Source organism: Ictidomys tridecemlineatus, chromosome 10 (assembly GCF_052094955.1).
Source record: "Ictidomys tridecemlineatus isolate mIctTri1 chromosome 10, mIctTri1.hap1, whole genome shotgun sequence".
Taxonomy (NCBI): domain Eukaryota; kingdom Metazoa; phylum Chordata; class Mammalia; order Rodentia; family Sciuridae; genus Ictidomys; species Ictidomys tridecemlineatus.
In genome coordinates this window covers 129038663-129054914 of record NC_135486.1, presented here as the reverse complement: position 1 = coordinate 129054914, position 16252 = coordinate 129038663, and the positions used below count along the sequence as shown (strand labels likewise).

The 16252-nt window shown below is 49.7% G+C and overlaps 1 protein-coding gene across 3 annotated transcripts in view; it reads left to right on the top strand.

Annotated features, from left to right (window-relative positions):
• The window catches only part of Scnn1b (sodium channel epithelial 1 subunit beta), a 45209-nt gene that overhangs the window by 12398 nt on the left and 16559 nt on the right, over window positions 1-16252 (top strand). For all 3 annotated transcript variants that reach the window (XM_078024213.1, XM_078024214.1, XM_005323746.5), the window contains exon 2: window positions 15809-16127. In XM_078024213.1, coding sequence (XP_077880339.1) covers window positions 15817-16127 — 311 coding nt within the window. In that variant the 5' untranslated portion in view covers window positions 15809-15816. The remainder of the gene's footprint in view (window positions 1-15808; window positions 16128-16252) is intronic.

Here is a 16252-nt window from a genome sequence, read left to right as displayed (position 1 = left end):
CCTGGGTCGGCCTCTGACTGTAGAGACAGCCAAGCTGCTCCGCCCTTCCCCGCTGAGCTGTGCTGCAGAATCCAGAAGGTTCTGGAAATCAGCGGTCCACGTGGATGCCACCTCGGAGGTCCCCAAGCCCTGAAGCTGCTCCCGTCGATTTGGGACGGGCTGGGACAGATGCTTGTGAGCCACCAAAGATGGTCTCTTCGCCCAGGCTGAAGTGAGATTTCTAAGTGAATCTGCGTGTCTAAGACTTTCCTTTTGATTTGGACGATCAGGTCGTCTCCCAGCTGTTGTGACCGGTGGCCCTACTTCAGTATGTGGGAGTCTTGTCATTACCATTATTATTATTATTATTATTATTATTTGATGTTTCTGGACTTCAGACTCTGCCAGACCTGAGAAGAGTAGCTCAGGAGACAGGTGGTATGTGGTCCCCCAGGACAGGGGTGTGTCTCTGTCCCCAAATGTCCTCAAACATGTGGATCCTTATCTTGGGTTCCTTTTCATCCTGAGCTTGATGGTTCCCGCTGTTAAACAAAATCAGTCCCCATGGTAATGGGCCCTGCGTGGCAAGTGCTCTAAGGTGGTGTACGATGATGAGAATTGTGAAAGTGGCCTTCTGTTTTGGGGCTACCTAAGGAATCAGGGTGACGGGGCCTGAGGTCAGGGGGTTCTTGGAAAAGAGCAGGGAGTGGAAGAAGCAAAACGGAGAAGGTTTAGGAGAAGAACCGAACGGTTGATCTGGGGCGCGGAGTGCTGCGGGTTCTTCTGGTGTGCCTCGGGAAAACTTTGACCGTAAAAGGCTAAAAAAAAATTTTTTTTAAATTCTTTTAAAGTTTCCAAAAATTCGGAACCGAGGGTTTCGTCCCAATCTGTCCCTGAGATGAAGTTTCTAAAAGACCAAACCCTACTCTGAAGTCAGGAAAAGTTACGGCTGCATCACGTGAGCCACCAACTTGACTCCCACACGGTTGGTGTCTTGGCACCAGCCAAGGGACAAGCCACCGAGGGCCATGCCACACGGATGCCCCCACCTGGGCTTTGTCCCCGTGGGCCTCACCTGGCCACACATCAGACACACTGACACCCACCCTCTCCCCTCCGTAAATATCGCGTATGTGTCCCCACCACAGTGTCACAGACATTGAGGGAACTGCCCTGTTGATTTTGAGCGCTACCGTTTCCTTCGCGGATCTGGAAGGTAACATGTCTTTTTTATCCCCCTGGAATAGGCCTTTGAAAGAACAAAAAGCTAATAAAAATAAGAAAAAGAGAACAAATCAAAACACAAAGGAGAGATTAAAAGCCAGTAAGAGCCCAGGTATGGATGGTGCTGAGAGCCCTGCACTGTTCTAAGCCCCCTTGGAGGCTGGGGCCTTCATGATGTAGACGAGGAAACAGAGGCCCAGAGACAGCATGCAGCTAGCCCACGTTTGCACAGCCTAACTGAATTCACACTCAAAGCCTGGCTCCGGCACCCAAGCTCTGACCAGCTCCCCCATAAAGAGAGTCATGGGTGAGTCTTTTCTGTAAACTGTCTTGATTGGGTCCTTTTCCCATATTGGGGGGAAATTCACCTTCATATTCCAGCCATTGAGAAGATTTTCTTCTTTTGAAAAATATGACCCAATGGCCTGTCATCCCAGCGGCTTGGGAGGCTGAGGTGGGAGGATCGCGAGTTCAAAGCCAGCCTCAGCAACTTAACGAGGTCTAAGCAATTCAGTGAGAACCTGTCCCTAAGTAAAATATAAAATAGGGCCGGGAGCAGGCTCAGTGGGTAAGCACCCCTGGTTCAATCCCAGGTACCAGAAAAAAGAAAAAATAGTATGACCAGCGCAGCCAAACATTGGTGGCCCTGCTCCGGGCAGAAGCAGAAGCTGGGGACAGCCCCCTGCTACCTACAGGCCCTACACACGAGGGCCGAGGCGCTGAGCCCCATCCCCATCCTCCAACCTGACGGACTCCACCTGAACCATCCTCCCCAGCGGGTCCCTGGATGGAACCAGAGGAGGGCAGGTCCTGGTCTGTCCTGTAGGCATCCCACAGATGCGGGGGACACCTGGTCACTGTGTGCCACTGGCAGGCGCAGAGGGGCCTGGGCCAGGCCAGAGGGGATGCTGAGCCGCGTCCCCCCACCCCACCCCGGGCCACCCTCCTGGGGTCCTGTGGCCCCCACCTTTCCCACTGTCCCCGGGGTAGGAGCACGCGGTGTGCTGAGCGCTGAGGACCCTGAGCCCTTGTTAAGGCCCCCGAGCTGCCGCAGAGCGCGCCTTGGAAGGTGGACGGGCCAGCGGCAGAGGGGGCCGGAGTGACCGGGTCACATCTGGAGACCAGGCAAGGCTGTCCAGAGACTCGGTACCTGACCCTGCAAGACACCTCCAGTGTCCTCTGCCACCACCCGCCGCTCTGAGCTCTCATCCGATAACCCGGGACCAGCAGGACTGTCTGCCGTGACAGGTGGCCAGGGCTGGGGTGGCCATGGTGGCAGCTCCGAGCCCCGTGGGCCTGGCCACCCTGCCTGGCCCATGCTGGCTAGTCAGGGGCCCTGTGTTCCTTCTCAGCCGCCCAGATCTTGTTCAGGGCCTGCAGCTTTGGCCTAACGGGATTTCTTTCCCCAACACCCCGGATCACCAAGTTCAGGCCCAGTGGCCCCTTGGGGACAAAGGGAAAGGGCTGGGACTGAGTCATCTGCAGGATGTCCCCAGGTTTTAAAGAGCGTTCGGGGACCGGAGGACACAGGGTGGGGCTCCCTGCCCCTCTGGCTTGCTGCAATTGACCTTCTAGGAAACGCGGGCCACTTCCTAGTCTCCAGGGGCAGCTCTTAGACAACCCCATAAACTCAGTGGCTTAGAAACGGGAGATGTTTGTTGCTCGCCGTCCCAGAGTCTGGAAAGTCCCAGATGGAGTTGCTGGTGTGTCCTGCATGAGGTGAGGGTCCACTGCCTGGCCCACAGAGGTGTCCAGCTGTTCTTCAACAATCCCCAGGGAACACCCAGGGTCATTTTGAATAATTCTGCCCCTTGCATAAAATGTTAATAGTAACAGTAACAAAAAGCAAGCGTAGCAACCCTTTACTGACACCTGCTCTGTGACAGACATGGGGCCCCGTGCCACCCACGCTTCATCTGGCTGGATCCTGCCAACAACCAAGAGGCAGGGACATGAGAATCCATCCCCGTTACACAGAGGAGAAAATGAAGACCGAGGGAGACCCTGATAGTCAGCTTTCTGTCTCTGTGACAAAATGCCTGAGGCCGCTTAATGCTTAAAAAGGTTGACTTTGGTTCGCAGCCAGAGAGATTCAGTCCGTGGTGGCTTGGGCCTGGGGCAGCACAGTATGGTGGGAGCACGTGCTGGGGGAGGCCTCTCCAGCTCATGGCAGCCTAGGAGCAAAGAGAGGGGAAAGGAGGAGGCGGGGACCCAATTTCCCCTCAAGTGCACACCCCCAGCGACCTCACTCGGCCGCACCTCCTGAAGGCTCCACTTCCTCCCAATGAGCTGGCGGGTAAGATCTGGGCACCGCGCCTCTGATCCTCGGGCATTTAGGGGACACTCAAGCTGCAAGCCGTGCAGATGTCAATCTGTGGGTGTCCCGGGTAGAGTCCTTTCCTTCAGGAATCAGAAGGGCCGTCCCAGGATGAGAGGGTGACCCCACCCCAGCCCCATCGCGCAGCGAATCAGTGGGACAGCCACCAACATGTCCCCACGGGGGGCAAAGCAGCATCACCCAGACGTCACCTCAAAAGGTGGGGCAGGGACCCCAAAGGGCGTCTCCACGGGGCGCGTGAGCGCGGTCACTGTAGAGGAGTGGCCCGTGCGGGGGGACGTCGCACACCACTGTCCTAAGCCCTTAGCATCTCGGGGCCACAGCGAAGTACTTAAAGTGCCTCTTCCACGGCGTGGGGTGGACAGCGAGCGGGTCAGCACCCCCAGCTGCAGTGAAGTCACAGGGATGCTCCGGCCACCCAGAGGCCGGGAGTGACAACGCTCAGCCACCTGGAGACGGGGGCACCGTGGGACTTTGCCCTGGTCCACTCTTGATCCCGGGTCACATGGCCACCCGGGCCCAGCAGCCGGCTGCCCTTTCTCGCCCTTTGCATCCAGGACCTTTTGTAGGTGGCTGCTTCTACCCCAGGCCCCCCTCGGGGACAGTCCTCACCTTGTCCCAGTCTGAGGAGGTCACCGCGTCCTAATCCATGTCCTCAACCACGCACGCACACGGACCCCTGTGCCCTTCCTCACCAGTAACACACGCACACACTCACGCATATGCACACAAGGTGGGACCGCGGGGTCACGGCGGTCACGTTCTGAACGTTGCACCATCTCCACCTGCTTGGCACGTAGAGCTCTTCTGCTCCTCAGAGCGTGGCCAACCCTCGCTGTGACGCAACGTTGTCATCTTTGCAAATCTAATGACGACTGCCGACAGGTTTTTCTTATATCTGATCAGCAGCAACTTTAAATTTTAATTGCTTTTTTAAATCCTTTCTTGGTCTCCTGTGGGCAGGGTTTTATCACCCTGTTCACTCAGAGAAGCCCAGCCGCCGCTGGAATTGTGCAGAGCACAAAGTAGGTGCTTAGTGAATCGTTGCTGAGTGAATCGATGAAGAGATTAAATGTCAAGATGCTCCAACATTCCAGAGGCGCAAAAGGAGAGGCTCATTAAAAAAAAAAAAAAAAAAAAAGAAAGAAAGAAAGAAAAGAAAACTCTTGGCCTGGCCCCACCTCCATCCCAGCCCCCTAGCTCCTCTTCTTAGTCCACTGTCTAGTGCTAATTTTTTTTGAGTAATTGGTGACTGACTATATACATGCACACACATGATATCTCCATACTTTTGATTTCCTTTAAAAAAAATACAACTGTATGCCCTGCCCTGCCCTTTCTCTCACTTAGCTAAGTACGTTGGCAACATTCTCCACCAGTGATCAGCTCCACTAGGACCCTGTGTCTCCTCCTCTGCTGGTGGACGGTGAGGCAGCCCCCTTTCCTACCGTCTCCCCCAGTCCTGCTGAGTTTGGCTTCCCAGGAGGCCCCTCGAGCTGCCAGGGACTGGAGCCTTGGTGGCGAGGCAGGGTGCCCACAGAGCAGACAGCCGCGTATTGCCACAGGTCAGACTTCCCACACCCACGGGCACAGGTGCTGAGGTCAGAGGCGGCGTGAGTGGGAGGTGGCAGGGAGCCTGCACCCTGGTTTCTATTTCCAGAGCTGCCTCCGACGCGCAGGGACGGCGGGCAAGTCCCTCTGCCCGCTCCTTACGTTCTCTGTGAAATGGGCGTCGTGATTCCAGCCCTGACACCCTTAAAAGGACCGTCCAAAGGGACACAGGGCCGTGCCTGGAGAGAGACGGTGTGTCCTGGGCTCTGTCCTGGCTTCAGCCAGTGGGAACCATTCACGGAGAACTCCCTCAAGGGCGGGAAAGGAAGGTGACTTTCAAAGTGGCTCAGAGGGACACCTTCGCAAATAGTTGAGAAGACATTTCAGCCGGGAGCCGTGGGGCACACCGGTAATGCCAGCGCCCCGGGAGGCTGAGGCAGGAGGATCACAGGTTCAAGGCCAGCCTCAGCAACTTAGGAAGAGCCTCAGCAACTTAAGGAGAACTAGTCTCAAAATAAAAACAATAAAAAGGGCTGGGGATGGGGGTCAATGATTAAACACCCCTGGGTTCAATCCTTGAACCAAAGAAGGAGGAGGGGGAGGAGGGAGAGGTGTAGGAGGAAGAGGAGGAGGAGGAGGGAGGAGGAGGAGGAGGAAGAGGAGGAGGAGGAGCTATTTCAGTAGGTGTGCCTCAACACATCGCACTTGTTATTCCACAGATATAACGTTACTAAGTTCTCACACACAAAAAAAGTTGCTGTGATGTTATATATTAAGTAAATAATGACAAAGTTTTCCAGGGAGTTAGCAAAAATCATGAATGTGAGATTCCGATGATTGATGTTTGGGAAAACATCTAAGTAACGGGCATCTTAGGGGGAAATACAATCAAACTTACAATATTCATATGAAAACCCCATTTGAAATTTTTTAAATTATTATTTAATAGGAAAAAACAGTGAATCAGGCCTAGGCAAGTTTTTTGTTGTTGTTGTTTTGTTTTATTTTTTTTTGTTGTTGTTGTTTTCTGTAAAGGGCCACATAGTTAACACCTGGGGATTTTTGCACCACACACCCCCTTGACTCATATTTTTGGCAGCAGGGATTGAACCCAGGGGCTCTTAGCCACCCAGCCACGTCCCCAGCCCTATTTATGTTTTATGTAGACACAGGGTCTTGCCGAGTTGCTTAGTGTCTTGCTAAGTTGCTGAGGCTGCCTTTGAACTCACGATCCTCCTGCCTCGGCCTCCTGAGCCGCTGGCTGGCATATCTCGCATTCCTTACCTTTTAAAAAAATGTAAAAACCACTCTTAGCTCAAGAGCATCAAAAACAGGCCTTCAAATGAGTTTGGGGCTATAATTTCCAAACCCTTGCATTAATTAAAGAAGTCTACTGAACACAGGAGCTGCCGGTAAACTGTGTCACGGGGCACATCGATGAGTGACATTTGTTTATTAATAGCATGACTGTTTTACTTCTTTGTGCCATGTTTTGGCTATCAATCATTGTGAAATTATAGGATTTTTATACATTTAATATGTTTTCATTCGTTGCAGGGTTTTTAAAGTTTATTTTTTTTAAAGATAAAACATCTTTCCCAGTGAGAACCTTTTCAAAGAGTCCTTTCGACTGACCTCGGTCACCTTTGATATTTCCCTTTTCTCTTAAATAAGACGAGGGGGCCCAGGATCATCTGGTACGTTTTATGCATTTTTTATCAAACCTAGTATCAGCCAATTTCCTAAGAAGCCTCTAGTTCTTTTGGTTGAGAGAGTTATGTCGAGACCAAACTCTGGGTCCTGGAAATGCACATGATATTTGAATTTATAACTAGAAACTATGGGCCAGGTACGTCAAGTCCTCTGGAGTGATTCTGCGGGTCCTTCAAAGCTCCTTCAAGGTGAGCGTGGTGGTGCACACCAACGGTCTCAGCCACCCGGGAGGCTGAGGCAGGAGGATCGCTGGAGGCCAGCCTGGGCAGCGTCTCCATCTCTCAAAAACAAAAACGCTCCAGTCTCTCTAGCCTGGCACCCACACCCCACCTCTGGCTCTGACACCTGGCCAGGTGCCCGAGAACAAAGAACCCAGTCATGCTCTGTGGCTGCCCGAGCAGAGGCAGAAACAGGATTTTTTTTTTTTTCAATAACCCAGAGTCAAATTCATTTTCAGGTTAACCTTCAATTAACTCTCAGAGCCTAGATTCCCCAGAACTCAGAGTGCCTGACTTCCTGAGATAATCGAGGTGGTGCTACAAAAAATAAGCACAGGGGATTTTAATGAAAGCGCCTGACCTACAATTTACAGGGCTCACCAAGTGGGATGTCCACAGAAGCCAAAATAGCTCATTAAAAAAAAAAAAAATGAGTCTAGTGGGCTGGGTATAAAACAGTAGGGCGTGGGGAAACTGCAGAGTACGGGATCCATCTACCTGGGGGGGGGGGGATGGGCAGCTGCCCTTCAAATTTAGCAGAATGTCACCACGTGGGGGCGGTTGTCTGATCTGATTTTTTTTTAAAATGAAAAAAAAATTAAATTTTTTAAAACGTGGAATGATCTCATCATTTTGAAATGGCCAGGAAAGTGTTAACAGTGTATGAAGACACAACCCCTGTGTCACGAGCTGCATCCCCTGTAAGAGTGTCATCTGTTGAATGTTTACAAAGGTTTGCACCCAGGGAACCACCAGGCAATCTGTCACCTGCTTCGTGCTGCCGTGGATGAGCTCTCCTCCAGAGTTCCTTATAAACAGACTCATAGCCTGTGTCGTCTTTGGGGTCTGTTTTCTCACGTTCAGACTAGTGCTCTTGATATCCATCCACACCATGTGTCCACGGTGGATTCCTTTGTACTGCTAAATAGTATTCCATTATGGAAATGCCGTAATTGGTTTATTTACTCATGTGCTGGTGGGCATTTCGGTTGTTTCCAGTTAGGGGCTACTAGAAATAAGACTAGTATATATATATATTATATATATAAATATGTATAAATCTTGGTGTGAGTTTGTTTTTCAGTTTTCTTGGATAAATAAAGGTGGGATTGCTGGGTCATACGATAAGTGCACATTTAACTTTCTAAGAGACCTCTGGAGTTTTTCTCAGTGTGAGCACCGTTGCATGCCAATCAGCCTTGGAGCGGGATTCCAGTCATTTGCCAACGCTAAGCATGATATCGGTCTTCTAGTGAGAAGTGGTACCCACCGTGGTGTGGATTTCCATTCTCCAGATGACTAATGATGTTGAGAAGTTTCTCGTGTGTTTAAGACCCATTCGTCTCTTCTCTCCACCAAGGTGTCATTTCAAGTCTTTTGCCCATTTTTAATGTGTATATATTTATTGTTATTACACATGTACCATCAAGAATTAACTAGGAAGATGATTTTTATTTTGTTCAAGTCATAAAATGGGACTAGTAATGTTAGTTGTCATCATTATTAGTACTAAGGATATGAGTGAACTTAGTGAAATTTTTAATATATTAAAAAAATTTTAGCCAGACGCCATGGCTCACATCTGTCATCCCAGTGACTCGGGAGGCTGAGGCAGGAGGATTACAATTTTGAGGTCAGCCTCAGCAATTTAACAAAGCCCTAAGCAACGTAACAAGACCCTGTCTCAAAATAAAACATTTTTAAAAAATATCTGGGGATGGGGCTCAGTGGTTAAGTACCCCCTGGGTTCAATCTGTAGTAACAAACAAATAAACAAAAATTAGTGGATACATAATTGTATATATTTATGGGGTACAACATGGTATTTAAGAACCCATAGATAATGTGCAATGATCAGATCAAGAAAGACATTTTTCTTTTTGTTGGAATATCCAAAGTTATCTCAACTAGCTCTCTTTAAATATTGAATTAACTTTTGTCCACCAGAGTTACTCGACTGTGCTATAGGACATGAAAAGTTATTTCTCTTGTCTAACTGCACCCTGGACCCATTATATCTGTTCTCCATTCCCTTTCCCTGCCCCACCACATTTCCCGACCTCTGGTGACCACATATAAGTGAGAACACATGATATTTCTATGCCTGACATTTCACTGAACATAATGTCCTCAAGTTTCGCTCACAATACTACAAATAACAGGATTTCTTTCTTTTTAACATTTATTTTACAGAGGATGCATTTTGACACATTGTACACAAATGGAGCACAACTTCTCATTCCTCTGGCTGAACATGGTACTGAGTCACACCAGTAGTGTAATCATACATGTGTATAGGGTAATAATAATGGCCATCTCACTCCACCATCTTTCCCATCCCCACAGCCCTCCCCCTCCCCCCACTCCCCTCCACACAAACCAAATTTCCTTCATTCTTCTCTATACTCCTGCCTCACTATGGATCAGCATCTGCTTGTCAGAGAAAACATCCAGTTTTTGGTTTGGGTGGATTGGCTTGTTTCACTTAGCATGATATTCTCTAGTTCCATCCATTTATCTGCAAATGCCATAATTTCATTCTTCTTAAAGGCTGAGTAATATTCCATTGTGTATATGTACCACGTTGTTTTTTATCCATTCATCCGTTGAGGGGCATCTAGGATTGGTTCCATAGTTTAGCTCTTGTGAATTGAGCTGTTATAAACATTGATGTGGCTGTGTCCCTGTAGTATGTTGATTTTAAGTCCTTTGGGTATAAACCGTGGAGTGGGATAGCTGGGTCAAATGGTGGATCCATTCCAAGTTTTCCGAGGGTCTCCATACTGCTTTCCATAGTGGCTGCACCAATTTGCAGTCCCACCAGCAGTGTATGAGTGTGCCTTCCCGCCCCCCCACATCCTCGCCAACACTTACTGTTGTCTGTATTCTTAATAGCTGCCGTTCTGTCTGGAGTGAGAGGAAATCTTAGAGTGGTTTTGATTTGCATTTCTCTAATTGCTAGAGATGATGAACATTTTTCCATAATGTTTGTGGATCAACTGTGGTTTTTTTCTTCTGTAGAGTGTCTGTTCCGTTCCTTAGCCCTTTTATTAATTGGGTTATTGTGTTTTGGGGTTTTTTAGTGCTAAGTTTTCTGAGTTCTTCATATATCCTGGAGGTGAGTGCTCAATCTGAGGTGCATGTGGCAAAGATTTTTTTCCCATTCTGTAGGCTCTCTCAGCACGTTATTGATCGTTTCCTTTGCTGAGAAGAACTTTTTAGTTTGAATCCATCCCATTTATTGATTCCTGATTTCACTTCTTGCGCTTCAGGAGTCTTGTTCTAGAAGTCACGTCCTAAGCCAATATGATGATGAACATTTGGGCCTGGTTTTTCTCCTATTAGGCACAGGGTCTCTGTGTCTAAGTCTTTGAATAACTTTGAGTTGATTTTTGTGCAGGGTGAGAGAGAGAGGTTTAATTTCATTTTGCTACATATGAATTTCCAGTTTTCCCAGCACCGTTTGTTGAATAGGCTATGATTTCTGTCTTTTTTCATGTCTGACTAATACTCCACTGTGTACAGATACCACATTTTCTTTATCCATGGATGGAAACCTAGGTCGATTCCATACCTTGCTATTCCATGTCCCCCCCCCCACACACACACACAAACACACACAGAATCTTTTGTCTTCTCATTCATTTGTCAGAATTATTTATATATCCTGCTCATAATTTCTTTATCAGACATGCATCACAAGTATTTCCACCAGATGCATGGCATGCTTTTTCATTTTTCTTAAGTATCTTTGGAAGAAGATTTTAAAGAGAAGATTTTAATTCCAAGAAAGTGCAATTTACAAGTTGTTCCCTTTGGTGATGCATAATTTGAGGGTCTTATCCAAAAGACCCTCTTCTGCTCCAAGTTCACACAGGTTTTATCCCAGAGTTTCTTATGTGTAATCGACAGTTTAGGTCTTGTGTTCAGGTCTCTGATCCATCCCAAATAATTTTTGTACATAGCGTAGTGTACAAGTTGAGATCATTATTTTTTTGAATGTGGACATCCACCTATTTCAGCATCTTTTGTTGGAAAGACTATCGCTCCTCTGTTGAACTACCTTGGTATCTTTGTAGGTCTATTTCTGGACTTCCTATTTAGTTCCACTGCTGTGTGTGTGTGTGTGTGTGTGTGTGTGTGTGTGTGTGTGTGTATTTGGTACCAGGAGTTGACTAAAGGGGTGCTTAACCACCAAGCCACATCCCCAGCCTCCCCTCTTTCTTTGAGACAGGATCCCATCAGGTCCTCTCTGAGTTGCTGAAGCTGGCCTCAAACTTGTGATCCTCCTGCCTCAGCCTCCCAAGCTGCTGGGATTACAAACACAAGCCACAATACCCAGCTAATATGTGTATTGTTATACCAATACCACACTGTCACGATTACTGTACATGATAGTAAGTCTTGATATTAGATAGTATTTATCCTTCAACTTTGTTATTTTTTTTCAAAAAATTTTTAAAATTTTGGGGCTGGGGATGTGGCTCAAGCGGTAGCGTGCTCGCCTGGCATGCGTGCGGCCCGGGTTCAATCCTCAGCACCACATGCAAACAAAGATGCTGTACCCACTGATTACTAAGTAATAAATATTTTTAAAAAAATTTTTTTTAAATTTTGCATATGGGTGGGTTTATTTTGTTTTTGTTATTTTAGTTCCGTTGTTTTTCCATATAAGGTTTAGAATCAGCTTGTCGATTTCTACAAAGGGTCTTATGAGATTTCTATTGTAATTGGGCCTAGAGATTGATTGGGATTGAGTTGACTGTAGAGGCTGATTCACATCTTAACATGTTGAGTCTTCTGATCCATGAACATGGTATAGCTCTCTGTATATTAAGTTTTCTTTAATTGACATTTTTTAAAAAAACTAAAGGTGCAAACTAAATGGGGCCAAGAATATACTCTTGCTGGGGAAAGTGGGTAATATGGAGCAGTACTTGGCAGTAAAAGAAATGAAGTACTAGCATTAGCTATGGCGGGGTGAATCCCCACGACCTGCCAAGTGAAAGAAGCAGGTCCCCAGAGACCACCGAGTGTCTGACTCCATTTATAGGAAATGTCCAAAATAGAGACAGAAAACAGACCCAGGTTTGCCAGGGGGCGGAGGTGGGGTGAGTAGAGGAAAAGCAGCTGCTGGTGGGTAGGGAGTGTCTTTGGGGGAAGAAAAGATTTTTTTTTTGTACCAGGGATTGAACTCAGGGGCACTCAACCACGGAGCCCCACCCCCAGCCCTATTCTGTATTTTATTTAGAGACAGGGTCTCACTGAGTTGCTTAGTGCCTCACTGTTGCTGAGGCTGACTTTGAACCCGAGATCCTCCTGCCTCAGCCTCCTGAGCCTCTGGGATGAGAGGCGTGGGCCACTGCGCCCGTTAGAATGTTTTAATGTTGGTGCTGGGGTTTGTCACTCAGTGGCAGAGGGCCTGCCTAGCACGTGTGAGACACTGGGTTCCATCCTCAGCCCCACATAAAAATAAATAAAGAAGGGCTGGGATTGTGGCTCAGTGTTAGAGCACTCGTCTCGCACGGGTGAGACCCTCAGTACCACATAAAAATAAAGGCTTTGTGTTGTGTCCATCTACACCTAAAAAAAAATGTAATAAATATTTTAAAAATAAATAAATAAAATCAAGATATTGTGCCCATCTACAACTAAAAAAAAAATTAAATATTTTAATCTTGATTGTGTGGCACTAGTTGAACAACTCTATGAGCATACAAAATTTTACACTGATTTAAATGGGTGAATCATATGCCTTGCAAAGTAACGAAGCTTTTATTTAAAACTGAGAATTATAAAAATAAATAAATAAATAAATACTGTGTAAACAGTGGCAACCAATAAAACATTTTGGGTCTCGAGTTATCCAGTTGCAATCTCTCGTGCACAAGAGGAATATGAAAATTGACCCTAGAATAGCATTGCTTTGGGTTTTGTCCAAATGAAGCTCAGATACAGTTGTACTTGGGCAAAGCTCTGGGCTCTGTGTTATCAAACTGTGGGGGTGGGGTGGGGGGGGCAAACAATGTTTCCCCAAGGGAGCAGTCGGTGTCTCTTCTAAGAAAACAAATGCTGCTGTGTGCAACATTGTATCGGAATCTGTTGCCAGTGACGCTCTCCCAGGTTCATGGCCAAGGTCTAGACAGTCGTCCGTCCGGGACTCTCTGGGGCTCGGGCAGGGGCTGCCCATCAGCCAGGTCCACACGGGGGACTCCATTTCCACTTTGCTGGCTTGGTTGAAACTGTAAACTGATGGAAACCCTTCGACCCAACGGTGTATCCACTCCAAACACAGACCTATCGCTTGGAGGTGAAATCTGAGGCTGTTTGTAGTGTCTGTTGGTTTATTTCTCTCACTTGGCTAACGACCCAAGGGACCACGCTAGTTAAAGTTCAGCCTGCGCTGAACAGACCCGTCCCTCACCTTCCAAGTGCTCACAGCTTTGGCTACAGGTCACACCACGGCTTACGAGCCTCTTGCCTGGTGCTTGTGTGGTGGTACGTGGTGCTTCAGTGTGGCTCTTGTAGTTGTTGCTATCACAATTATTATTATTATTATTATTTTATGATGTCAGGGCAGGAAATGGACCAGCTGAGCAGAGATGCAGGGGGAGAGGGTCTGAACGTCCATCTTCTAGCCGTGACGGCCAGGGGAGGTACTTGGAGCTGGATTTCCATCAGAGGTCAGAGGCACGGGGTTGGAGAGGAAGCCTGTGACACTCCCACCTCACTCCACAAGGGAAGAAAGGGCAGGGATGTGGCCGTGTCCCCAAATCAGTCCAGCACTGAACATGGGTGGGTGCTTAAAAATCCCCGTTTGGATACGGTCACCCGACATTGTCTATTTAGCTGTTTGATGGAGTGCCAGGCGCCACGCTGGACACGGTCGAAGATGCAGAACTGCTGTCCTCAGTGGGTTTGAGATCTCATGTGGGGGGGCGGGGGGCAGCCCTGGGCACTAATCACTAAAGCACGGAGTCAAACCAGGTGAATTTCTTTTTTTGTTGTTAACAATCTAATGACTGCAAATGACAGGTGTCCCGTTTGGATCAGCCGACCTAAGAACACAGAGGAAATGTCTTGGTTTCCCTATCCCAGGAATAAGTTGCTTTCAGGCACGGCTGGATCCGGATACCCAGGTGGTGTGGTCAGGAACCTCTTCGGGGGCTCTGCTTTCCGGTGTTGGTTTTGTGCTCAGGCAGGCTTCCCATACGTGTGATGCCAAATATCTCTAGCTTAGAAGTCCTGGCTAAAGAAGCCGAGGTCTCTTCCTTGACTTTGTCTTTAACTGAGTGATGGAACTAAATCCCGACGGTCCGTGTAACAATGATCACGGGAGCGTCCCCCAGAGCTGGGGTGGAGAAACATCCGGCAAGTCACACCGAGGAAGACTCGGGGGAGGAGGGTCCCCCTGCCACATCAGAGCAAGGGGGAGAGGACCCTGGGCCAGCAGGTGCCACAGTGCCTGCCATGGTGTCCCCAGCATGGAGTGGCTTTCTGAGGCGGGTGAGGGTCATCCCCATGTGACCTCGGGAGAGCTCCCTGGAGGCGGTGGCCTTTGATCTGCATGGAAGGTAGAGTTCAGTTGTCCTGGGAATCCATCTCGAGTATCCTGCTTCCAGGCTGGGGACAGAGCAGGGAGAGACTGGGTTTCCTGGGAAGCCACCGCCACCGGGCCCTGTGACACGGGTCTTCCTGTCACCTTGGGAGTCTGGGAGAGCATTCCTCCCTCACCCACAGTGGCCACCTGACGCTGGGCAGCGGCCTCACCCCATTCCAATCAGTACCCGCGAAGCTGCTGGAATGTTCCTTCAAACCCCGATGACCTCACCCCCCCACACCCCCGAAGTCCCCGTCCTCCCCCAACAAATCTCAAGTCCCCAGTGTGGCCTGGGAGGCCCGTCAGTCCTGTCCCCCGCAGCCCACGCCCTGGCTCCGGGCCCCTTCCCCAGGGACCGTCGCCTGGGCAGCCCCTCCCCCTCCTGGCCGGGACACTGGCGGCCAGGCAGTGTCCCCGCGGTGGCTCTTGCCTCCCAGCAGCCTGCGGGTGGGAGATGAGGATCACGGTCACTTCCCAGCCCAGGGAACTGACTGCCCAGAGAGTGACGGGCTCAAAGGGCCAGAGAGCCGCCGAGCCGAGGTTCAAAGCCGGACGCCATCAGCTGGTGCTTCACCAGCCACCGCCCTCTGCTGCCCCTGGGGTCTCGGGGGACAGGGCCCCAAGGCCGCCTGGCACCATCTGAAGTTGGCCGTCGGATGCAGTGGGTTCGCTGACATCGTCCTGGCCACGGCCGGCCACTGGGCAGGGCAGCGAGTCCCCGGTCTGTGCCAGGTCCCCTGGATGGCTGCTGGCACTCTGTCTGCGACTCCCAATGTCACCCTCTTGGCGGATTCTATGGATGAGACAGGATGGGGCCGGGGGTGCGGCTCAGGGGTGGCGCACTTGCCTAGCATGAATGAGGTCCTGGGTCCAATCCCCAGTGCTGCAAAATAATAATAATAATAATAACAACAACAACAACAACAATAACAATAATAACAATAGAATTTGACATGACATTATCCCTGTTTTGCACAAGGAACACCCGAGGAGCTGAGAAGTGGCCTGTAGCGTGTGAATGCCCACAGGGGCGAGAAACTTCTGTTTTGCTCATTGTTGAGCAATTAGTGGCTGGTATACAGCAGGCGCTCAATAAGTGCTTTTTTTTTTTTTTTTGGTGGGACGGTTGGAGGGCAGGAAGGCCGGCAGGAAGGGCGGTGTCCCACGGCCCCCGTGTCTCCGCAGGGGCCACCATGCACGTGAAGAAGTACCTGCTCAAGGGGCTGCACCGGCTGCAGAAGGGCCCGGGCTACAGCTACAAGGAGCTGCTGGTGTGGTACTGCAGCAACACCAACACGCACGGGCCCAAGCGCATCATCTGCGAGGGCCCCAAGAAGCAGGCCCTGTGGCTGCTGCTCACGCTGCTCTTCGCCGGCCTGGTGTGCTGGCAGTGGGGCGTCTTCGTCAGGACCTACCTGGGCTGGGAGGTCAGCGTGGCGCTCTCCCTGGGCTTCAAGACCATGGACTTCCCGGCCGTCACCCTCTGCAACGCCAGCCCCTTCCAGTAGGTGGCCCTGGAGCGTCCCCCTGGGTCCCCTTCCCCTTCCCTGGCTCCCGGGCCTCCCGCCTCCGGTGTCTGTCTGTCTGCACAGTGCATCTGGGCTTCCCGGGCAGCCGCCAGGAGCCCCC